Raw genomic sequence first — 10,977 nt, 5'->3', positions numbered from 1 at the left:
CTCAACACAAACCTATGAAAAATTTGAGCTCAATTGGTCGTTGAAGTTGCGAGATAATAATGAAAGAAAAACACCCTTGTCACACGAAAGTGTGCTTTCAGATGCTTGATTTCGTGACCTCAAATTCTTAACCCGAGGTCTAGAAATCAAATTTCGAGGAAAATTACTTCTTTCTTGAAAACTACATTTCTTTAGAGGGAGCCGTTTCTCACAATGTTTTATACCATCAACCTCTCCCCATTACTCGTTACCAAGTAAGGTTTTATTCTAGCAATTATTTTGAGTAGTTACCAATAGTGTCCACTGCTTTAAAACATTTCACACAGCATAACATTTAAAAAGTTTCCACAATCAGGGAGGCGTTAGAATTAGTTCCTTTCAGTAGATTTATTTATGTTTAGTGAAATTTCTGCAGTTGACAGCTCTGGATAGGTGTGTGTTGCCATTTATAGTTACCACGTCGCCAACTTGCAGCTCATTCTTTGAGCTACGTACTTGATGTTTCCTTTATGAGGTGTAAGGGTTGTAGGGTGGTGGCTTTTCATTCGGGTTGTGCGGCACCTTAACATAAATGCAAATACACAAAGAACAGAAAGTAATCACCAAAAGCTCACAACACAAAAACACTAATAATACAACAAAATGACATGGGTTGATCAACGGCACAATTAAAAATGTAGGCCTACTCTAAAAAAAAAAAAAAAAAAAGAGAGAAGGGAGTCAAGAATTGATGATAAGCATACAAAATACAGTAATGGCTGATTGCTTTTTGAATTAAAAAAACACAAGAAGAGTTTTAACAGAGACACTGATACATTAAGCCTACTAATAGGATTACTGCATGCCTCAGAGAGTAAAATATTCTGCAAACAAAAGTAATATTTTATTCCAATTAAAGAGGGTTCACCTGGGAAGAGAATGTTAATGTGGAAGTAAAACAAAAGGCAAACAAGAATATCAAATGAATTTTTAAACATGAACAAAATATAAATTGGAACAGATATGGAACAATAATATCACAACATATCACGAGGAATGCACATAAACAATTAAAATGCACAAAGTATTGCATTGCTGGCATAATAAACAAATATTTTGTGCAGTTTTCAATATGACAGCTTGGCTCTAGAGAACATACATAATATACATCCATATGATGCACTGCACCATGTGAGTTATAGTACTCTCATAATATACAAATTACAATGAAGAAAGCACAAAATTTCACAGTAGAAAAATACACTGTGAATACACTGTGAAACAGTTACTGTCCTTTGAAACGTCCGCTAAAAATACCAAAAATACCCTTTAAAAAAAGAAAAAGCAAAAGTGGAAATATCTTCATGTGAGGAGTAACGACGCACAATAGAATACAATCATATAAAGGAGAAAACAATAGAGCATCAGTATCGGGGAATACAGAAACCAAACGGAGAGTAACGGAAAAATGAAAACGACAAAAGTAAAAACTGTCGTGTGAATTGTCCACGTGCTATCGGACATGATCAGATAATTTACCTGGTCGGGTTTATTTTCGGGATAAGCTTGAGCTTGCTGGATGGGCTGGGCGGACTCCACGGGTTGGTACTGGGGAGCTGGCCCCGGTGGTGGGTGCGAGTACCCCTGGGGTTGGTACCCAGGGTGAACGTAGGTCGGTGGCCCCTGAGGGTTGGTCACGGTACCGTAGCCAGTGGGTGCATATTCTTGTTGGACAACGATGACTTGTTGTTGACGCCTGATCTGTCGACGCCTGATGATGGCGCAGCAGGACAGAAAGACAAAAAGGATGAAGAAACCCCAGACAAACCAAAACCCTGAAATGAAAACAATTAAGACAGTACAGTAAATACCATAAAATGCTCGAAATCTAGATTAAAACAAAATTCTGTAAAACCATTAAGACAAGGGTCGATGTATACGTGATGTTTACAACCGTCTCCTTCTTAAATGCACAGGGGTAGTTTTCACACAAGTTTAAACTAGTCTTATCTCGAGTTTTGACGGTTACTTATCCTAACTAAGGACTAGCCTTTCTTTTTTTTATATCTCCTAAGACTAATCCTAAGTTAGGAGTTAGGACTAGTCCTTACTCTTTGTGAAATCGACCCCAATCGACCCCTGGTTTGTCGCCTACGAGACAAGACTTCACAAGGTTGTTTTTTTTACTTACACCAAGCGAAGGCCACGTTATAGCAGCAGTGTTCTCCGTACCTATCGTTGCAGCAATAATAGTCACAAAACGAACCATCGCTACAAATATCTGCCTGTAGAGTGGAATATTGGAAGAAGAAAAATATTAACATAAATATTAACTTGGGGTAACTCGGAGAAATAAAGTTAATAAAAATAATAATGAACCATTTTTGTAGAGCGCATATCACAATCACAGAGAACTCTCTATGCGCTTTGAGATGAAAACAAAAGAGAAGGGACTCAGGGAGGATTGAGTGGTATGTTAAAGTGCAGTACTCTCCATATCACTGCAGCAATATTAAATAGTCACAAAACGTACCGTCGTTACAAATGTCTGCCAGTAGAATGAAATATTGGAAGAAGAGAAGGATAACTTTCCGTATGGCGCCACCACTTTTTCACTCATTTTTACAAAAAGGGATATCTCATTGAGGTAAATTAGATACTATATTATTTCATATCGAATGAAAAAGTGGTGGCGCCATACGGAAACTTTTCCGAAGAGAAATTATACATAGAATTATTTGGATGAAACAGTTCGTACAACTCGACGGACGCTTTTTTGCAACTGTCAGGAAACTCGACTGAGGACCAAGACAAGTCGATGGATGGCTGTGATGGGGGACTCAGCATGGGGCGCGCACAGGACCGGGAGAGGGTGGGTTAGGGTAAGGGTTAGGATTTACATGTAATTCATGTATAACATGTCAGTAACGAAGGTCGACCGTTCAACTGTCGGCTTGTCTTGGCTATCTGTCGAGTTGTCTCAAAAGTCAAAGTCAAGTTTTCCGAACAGTCAAGTTTTCAAAACGGTCGAGTTTTCCGATTGGTAATTTGGTTGAGCTGTCTGAACTGTTGAGTTGTCGGACGGCCGAGTTAGATAGCTTTCGGTATCACGCCACCATTTTTTCACTAATTTTTACAAAAAGGGATATCTCATTGAGGTAAATTAGATACTAAAAAAGTATAAACTTATCGATTGAAAAAAATGGTGGCGCCATACGGACAATTTCCTGATGAGTTGTCTGACATCCAGAGTTTCAGCAGACCATGGTAAAGCAATCCATGTGTAGAATTACTTAGTTCACACATCCTCATAATATATCCTGGTTCACAAGGAAACAAATATTGTGGTTTCCCTGCTGCGCCGTCACTACTTACTGTCACTATTATTTAGTTTTGATTTCCTTGGTTCATTTGCCTCCACAAAACCCCTCCCTATTAAACAGGCTAAATTTCACATGAATGGTTTTACCTGAATCCTCCAATGAACAAACCATACGACGAGTAAGGAAAACAAACAAACAAAACACACTGTAACTTACTGTGGCAGAACAGACGAGACTGAAAACCCAGATAGAAACCGACAAGAGAACTTCAGATTTTATCCACGCCATTTTGTTTTATAACTTTTTTATCAAATGAATTGTTGTGCACGAATTACTTTTGACCCCGTTTTGTCCTTCGACCTATAGTATTCTATTAGCGTATTGGTAAACACTTGGCTCATGTGACTTCACAACTTCCCTGTAAGGGGAGTGCTGACGATGACGGCTAGTTTCGCTTTACCCATTCGCAGTTTGTCAACCCGTGACATACGTCGTGAATGTGCAATGAAATCGACAAATCTCGTAATCTTTGTGGTTTTTGTTTACATAACAATACCGACTCGACCCGAGTGAATACACAGCAGTGACGTCGTAATGAAGTGAGCCCTCTGTTGTTCTTTGCATTCGAGAACACTACCTTCTAACGGGGCGTAACTAAAGCGGGTGGCAGGGGGGGGGGAGTGCTGGGGGAGTTGCATTCGTTTAGGCGATCTTCTCATCAAAGGAACTCGGCGAAGCTCCAACAAGGGTATATAAAAAACACCAAGCGGTCAACAGCTAATCTCTCTCACTCAAACATTGGTTTAATGTTTGTTTGTTTTCTTAGATGATCTTCCTGCAAAAGACTTCGGTGACTCCCACAAGGGGATATAAAGACCGAGCTGGTAACAGCCAATCTTTCTCATACAACCATTGGTTTGAAAACATCTATGATTATGAATTGCGAAAATCAAGAAGTTGTGATTAAGTAGACGACAATACTTAGTCAAATCGGAACAGCACTAAAAGGAAAGCTTGCCAAAATGTTTGTGAGCAAAATATTTATTTCAGGTACAACGAAAATATCGCACAAAACAATACTGTTAAACTACAGATGAAAAGGTAGATAAGCAATAACCAAATAACTGTATTCCCATAACTTGATAATTTAAATAAATATATATATGACAGTGTGTAAAACCATAATACCAAGATGAAATTAAGCAAGTGGTGTTTGGGTAGGGATCATCGATCTGGGCCGGACATTCGCAGAGATTAGCAGAGACCACAGCAGAGTGAATAATAACAAATTCTTATATAGCGCTTTACACTAGTGCCCTGGTCATAGGGCCAATAACATCCCCGTAATTTTTCTCAGCTCCCTGGGTAGTAAACAGCCCTGAGCTGCCTGCCAGGCGCGTGTGGCTTTTCATACACAATATCAACCTCTACCCTTGCAGGTACCCATTTATCCTGGGTGAAGAGAAGCAATTATAGTAAAGTATTGCTTATTGCTCAAGGACACAAGTGTCACGACCGGGATTTGAACCCACACTTTGGCGACTGCACCCGAACTTGAATTCGATGCTCTTAACCACTCGGCCATGACACTCTCAACTGTGGTGCCCCAACCACCTTCAACAACATAACAGGATTTAAGTACAAAGTAATTATAAATCTGGGTCAGGGACAAACCAAAATAATATGAAGTTTCACTAAACTTGTTAATTTTGGAAATACTTGTATTGCTTTGGTGTTTTTTGTTGCATAGTGCCATTGCCATGTCATACTTCATTGTAGCTGCTCGAGCAGAAAATGTTGCTTAAAAGAATTTCTGCTTAAAAGAATTTCTGCTTAGCAGAAATGACCAAAATACTGACAGTCACCAAGTGTACATATGTATGTACATGTATGTGACTTGATATTTTGGCTGGTAACCCCAGTCTGGTAAGCATAATTTTGTTGTGCTTGGCTGCTTTTTGTGTTAGGCAGCTCTATGAAATATGGCCCAGTTCATACTAACTTGGCTGACACATGGTAAATAAACAAACTTTGAATGATTTATTAAACTTTATATAAACCACAACTAATTTACCCTTATGAATTCCTACTATAACATTAAACTCAATGACCAGATTATTCATCGATAAATAATGAAAACAATCATTAAAGTACATTCACAGTCTGAAAAAGGTACAAAAGCATATTGAGACACACACACAAGTCTATGAGTTGAGACCATACACATTCTTTCAACAGAGTCCATTTGTCTTTGGTAATATATTAATCTTTGCTTTGAAAAACTTTTTTTCCAGCATCAAGTAATGGGGAAAGTCGATCGGTTTATCTCGTTGAAATGTCCGTATTTATTCAGCATCTTTAAGAAAGTCAAGACAATCTTCATCAGAGAGAATCGAAGTTCCTTCGGGCATGTCGATAGGATGTCCATGTCTTGTTGTACACCAACAACTCCCTGCAAAATTCAATAAGGAAAAAATGACATTAAAGTCACTGTACACGTTTGGTAATTACTACAAATATGTATTAACATAAAACCTTACTTGGTAACGAGCAACGGAGAGCTGTTGATAGTATAAAACATTGTGAGAAACAACTTCCTCTGAAGTAGCATAGTTTTTGAGAAAGAGGTAATTTCTCACTATAATAATAAAAGACTTCTGGTCAGAAGCCTTTTATTCCTATCTTAAAGCACGCTAGGGTGTTCCCATCATTTTCTTGCAACTTCAATGGCCAATTGAGTCCAAATATTCACAGGCTTGTTATTTTATGCATATGTTGAGATATACCAAGTGAGAATACTGGTCTTTGACAATTACAAAACGTGTTCAGAGCCTTTAAAGGACAAAGCATACTTTATTTTTTGCAATCGTTCCATTCTTTTAATTCCTATATAATAACCGTAGTAGCAATACAATGAATGAAGCGAATGTTCATGCCGGAAGAATACGAACCGACAGTATTGCTACTCAGATTCCTAAGACACCACTCCCGCGAGACTACTGGCCGGCAGTCTCATGAGGGGGTAGTCGGCAGCCAGCAGCTTTGCGCAAGAGCAGTGATCTCGCGAGAGCAGTATTCCCTCTTAGCTGCGAGTAAGGATGATGAGCCCCCAAACTATTATTATAATAAAGATGAAGGATGATGAATGATGGTGATGAGAGCAACTTACCAGTAGATCCCCAACACTGCATAGGTTTATAGTATCCATCACTGCTGCACTGCGGAATCATTTGTCCAATCCGGGGATGTGTGTATTTCTTCAATTCTTCATGACAAGGAGCCTCTGTATAGAAGGGAAGGGTAATATATTTGGGAATCACTCCTAAAGGATTTGGGTACTTTTTCAAAATGTCCATAGATTTACATTAAACTTACAGGGTTTGATAACAATGATAGTGGAAAGCTTCCCTTCAAATATTACTTACTGAGGTGCTGTAGTTTTTGAGAAATGAGTACAACAATGTCATGAAAATACGTGTGTAAATGATTAAAATAATTTTCGTCTCATGAGACAAAGATTTTTTTCATGACATTTTTTTACTCATTTCCCAAAAACTTCAGCACGTAATATTTTTAGGGAAGCTTTCTACTATCATTATCTTCAAACTGTCTAAGTTTAGTGTAAATCTGTGGACATTGTGTTTTTGTCCTAAAAAGTTACACAGACCCTTTAATGGAAGTCGACACTATTGGTAATCACTCAATATATCAATTAGCATAAAACCTAACTTGGTAACGAGTAATGGGGAGCTGTTGATGGTATAAAACATTGTGAGAAACAGCTCCCTCTAAAGTAATGTAGTTTCCAGAAAGAAGTAACTTTGACGACCAATTGAGCTCAAATTTTCACAGGTTCATTATTTTGTGCATATGTTGAGATACACCAAGTGAGAAAACTGGTCTTTGACAATTAGGCCTACCAATAGTGTCCAGTTGTGGGATTGTTCTTCCTGCCTGGTTATTTTTCGCTTTGGATTTTCGGCGATCTCTCAAAAAACGAGACCACCTTTTGAAATGAAAAATTCACATGCTGGTTTGATTGTATAATGTATACTAACTCGTTTCTCAAAAACTAAAGCACCACAGTTCGATATATTTTTTATTAAAAGCAAGCTTTCAACCTTCGTTATCTTTAAACCATGTAAGTTTAATGTAAATCTGTGGACGTTTGGTCCAAAACGTACGCAAACCTTTTAGACAAAGTACTTGTTATTACAAAACTCACCCATTTGGCATGGCCCCCCGGCCTTCATTCTAATGAAATTTTGGTTTCTGGTGCATGTGGTATAATACAACATGCACTCGTTGCTGTACGTCACTCCGTCACTTCCACATACTCTGTCAATGTTCCTCGGGCAAGGGATATCACACATGGTCTCTGTGGGTAAACAGAAAAAAAGCTAAGATCTGGAACCATCTACCCTTTATAGCAGTTTATGCGCCATCAATCTCAGCATTCCACATCGGATTGCCCTGCCAGCCTTTTTGAGGTCTGACGGACGTGATAGGAGCCTACTGTTTGGTCTGGGTGAATACACACAAATTTACTCAAACCTTAAGTGTTGTAGCACTGTGTCCGCCATATCTAAAAAAAAAAGGCCGATAAGAGTCCTACGACCTCTGGTTGGCTCTAGGATGCTGTAAACCCAGCCTGGCCCTTACAAAATGTAAATAGTGCATACGCCAACATTGGACAACCACAACACTCTGTTAAAACAGCATTACTGTGCTGAAGAATAGGGAGCAGTCCTACGTGATTGAATAAGCACGTTAGTGTTTTTAACAATTCGGTGTCCGACAGTCCTTGTATATCAAAACTAATAATATTAGAACTTTCTGAACATTCCTTTTTTTTTTACTTATAGATGTTCCCTTGGATGTGTACAATATAAATGGTTAAATCATTCATTAAAGACACTGGATACTACAAGTAATTTTTGGGACTCAAAAATAATTGTTAGCATAAAACTTATTTGGTAGTGAGCAATTGAGAGCTGTTAGTAGTATAAAACATTGTGAGAAAAGGCTCCCTCTGGAGTAACGTACTTTTTGAGAAAGAGGTAATTTCTCACTCAAATATTAACAGACTACTGGTCTGTCAAAGCCTTTTTTAGGCATCTCAAAGCACACAAATTAGTGCATCAAGGGTGTTTTCTTTCATTATCCTCTTGCAACTTCACAGTGTTATTCTATGCATATATGTTGGGACACACCAATTGAGAAGACTGGTCTTTGACAATTAGCAAAGGTGTCACAGTGCCTTTTAAAATGAATTTTGTGACAGTTCAATTATCAAAATGACTCCCACCTTTAACAGTTTCCTTGCATTGTGTTCCGCAGCCCTCTGGACCATGTGAGCAACACTTCAAAGCGCCGTCACAGTCGCTATCACCAGAACAACTCTTCTCACAACTCCCGTAGGGTGAATCTTCTTTAGGGCAAGCATTCTGCTTGTTTGCTGCAAGAGATATCAGAAGAAAATAAATATTTTGTTTTAGGACAAAGTACAAAAATCAGAGACAGGCCCTGTATGCTCAATTTTTAGAATGGCAAGGGCACCAAGGCATTATCTCCTCGGTAAAAGCCACCCTGTAAGGTAAATTTCCACTGGAGGGCACCAAGGCATTTCAAGGGCACCAAGGCATTGACCAGGGGGCACGGAGGTAATCCATGTAGTCGCCTCCGTGAAGTATCAGGCCTGCAGGGAATAAAGGCATACTTGACTCATACTCATTGCTTGCAGTTATTGCTGGCAAAGAAATCTGAAACGGAGATTCAGGGCCCAATTTCATAAAGCCTGTAAGCACACAAATTTGGTTAGTATAAAATTTATTCCTTGATAAAAACAAGATTTCCAACCAAATTTTAATTTTTTTTGCATTTAATTGCTCGTTACTGACATTCAGCTGTTGTTTGCTTATCTTGAAAATCATGTGGAAATTTGCTTGGTAATCCTGTTTTTATCAAGGAAGAAATTTCATGCTAAGCAAATTGTTGTGCTTACAGGCTTTTAGTTGCGATAACGTAACCCTCCTCCCGCCAGCCGCCGGGAGGAGGGTTACGTTATCGCGACTTTAAACCAATTTTTGTATGAGAGAGATTGTCTGTTGCCAGCTTGGTGTTTATATCCCCTTGTGGGAGTTTGCCAAGTTCCCTTGACGGAAAGCTCGTCTAAACCAACTGAAACTGAATGATGAGAACTGTATGATGTAGATCGAATACCTCTCTTGTTAACTGGTCTTTGCTCCTGTGTGGTCTGGTCATTCCACAAGTCATGTGTCTTTCGTTTCGCAGCATTGAATCGACCATTAGCCGCACAGACCTACAGAAAGAAAAATCAGAAAGTCAAACTAACTTTATAAAAAACAACAAAGATCTTTTCAGAACGAAGAGTGTAACATCTTGAAAGAAGCAATGGAAAAAGGTGAACATAAAGGAAATGGGAAAACAAGATTTTATCTGCGATAAAAATGACAACAAGACAAAGGAAATACGTTAAAATAGGTATAATTTTGTTTTTAAATCTATTATTTCTTCTTCTTGCACAATTGAATGTTCAAAAAGGAAAGGCACTGTGTGTGGGAAGGAAAAGGGAATGTTTGCTCTTTTGGAAAACTTTCTGTATCCACCATAAAATCTGAATCTTGCCACCACTTTTTCATTCATTTTTTTACAAAAAAAAGGAATATTTTTTGTATACTTTATTTATTTATATAGTTATTATTAGTAATAATACTAGTAGGCCTTTATTCAATTGACTTTTATTTAGCATGTTTAGTATCCTTACAAAAATAGAAGAGTGAAAATTCACTTGACTTACCAAAGGCACAACAACGAAAATGGCACACAACAACACACTGAAATTCTGCTGGAGAGTCATGTTCACAAACGACACGAAAACAAAACTCCTAAATTTTACTCTTTCTCTCAAGTCTTACTGCCCGATTCTGTACTCAAATACTCTAGGAATCTCAACTCTAATTCTTGGCGATGAAGTTTGAACTCAACTTTTACTGAACTTTGTCATTGTCTCTCTACTCTCAAGTAGGGAAAATGACGAATAAAAAGCACTTCTAATTCTACGTCACACAAGACTGAAGGCCAAAACAACAAACACGGAAATGACTCAACACCAGAAATCGCCATTGGCGTGTTTGTGTCCGGTTCCCACCAACCTGCAACCGTACACATGGTTTGTGAACCTGGGATCGACTTTAAGTTTGTTGCTTCTTTTTACTGAGAACGATTACGATGTTATCAGACGCTGACACGAGAGGGCGGTATGTACACTTTAGGCTATTAATTTGCTTTTTACGTTTTGGCTCGTTTTACAAAATACATGTAGGCCTTCTGTGTTGTAGTGTAGGCTAGTAGGTTTTAAAAAGTGTTTACTGACTCCGCCTCGTTAATGTTCATAACATTTTTATATTCAGGAATTAGACATTTTACATCCAGAAGCACACGCCAAAAGGTTGATACACAATGAGTTAGTTCTGTCCAGCACTGAATTCCTGCAACATGCCCATCAGAAAATAAATGCCCCGCCCCTAAAAAAAATAATAATAACAATGATAGCCTACATTTTTTTTTAGTAGGGAAGATGGCCTTGGCTTTCGATCCAAACCAGCTTCTTACGAGGCATACATAATTATTTAAAGTAACAGGGAGAGCAAAG

General features: G+C 38.4%; 2 protein-coding genes across 2 annotated transcripts; both read right to left on the bottom strand.

The window, feature by feature from the left end:
* Positions 1–270: 270 nt before the first annotated feature.
* On the bottom strand, positions 271–3,876 carry LOC117303876 (WW domain binding protein 1-like). Its single transcript, XM_033788278.1, has 4 exons — positions 3,519–3,876; positions 2,171–2,264; positions 1,519–1,814; positions 271–561 (listed from the first exon to the last, which is right to left on the bottom strand). Exons 1-4 carry the CDS (start codon positions 3,588–3,590, stop codon positions 508–510), a joined length of 516 nt encoding a protein of 171 aa, XP_033644169.1. The 5' UTR covers positions 3,591–3,876; the 3' UTR covers positions 271–507.
* A 953-nt stretch (positions 3,877–4,829) lies between these two features.
* On the bottom strand, positions 4,830–10,444 carry LOC117303590 (agrin-like). The gene is made up of 6 exons (XM_033787794.1): positions 10,123–10,444; positions 9,525–9,624; positions 8,611–8,760; positions 7,528–7,680; positions 6,472–6,585; positions 4,830–5,754 (listed from the first exon to the last, which is right to left on the bottom strand). The coding sequence occupies exons 1-6, from the start codon at positions 10,180–10,182 to the stop codon at positions 5,648–5,650; spliced, it is 684 nt and encodes a 227-aa protein (XP_033643685.1). The 5' UTR covers positions 10,183–10,444; the 3' UTR covers positions 4,830–5,647.
* Between the last annotated feature and the right edge of the window lie 533 nt (positions 10,445–10,977).

This window comes from Asterias rubens, chromosome 20 (assembly GCF_902459465.1).
Source record: "Asterias rubens chromosome 20, eAstRub1.3, whole genome shotgun sequence".
NCBI classification, from domain to species: Eukaryota; Metazoa; Echinodermata; class Asteroidea; order Forcipulatida; family Asteriidae; genus Asterias; species Asterias rubens.
The sequence above is the reverse complement of the archived record's forward strand: the minus strand, read 5'-3'. Positions and strand labels throughout refer to the sequence as shown.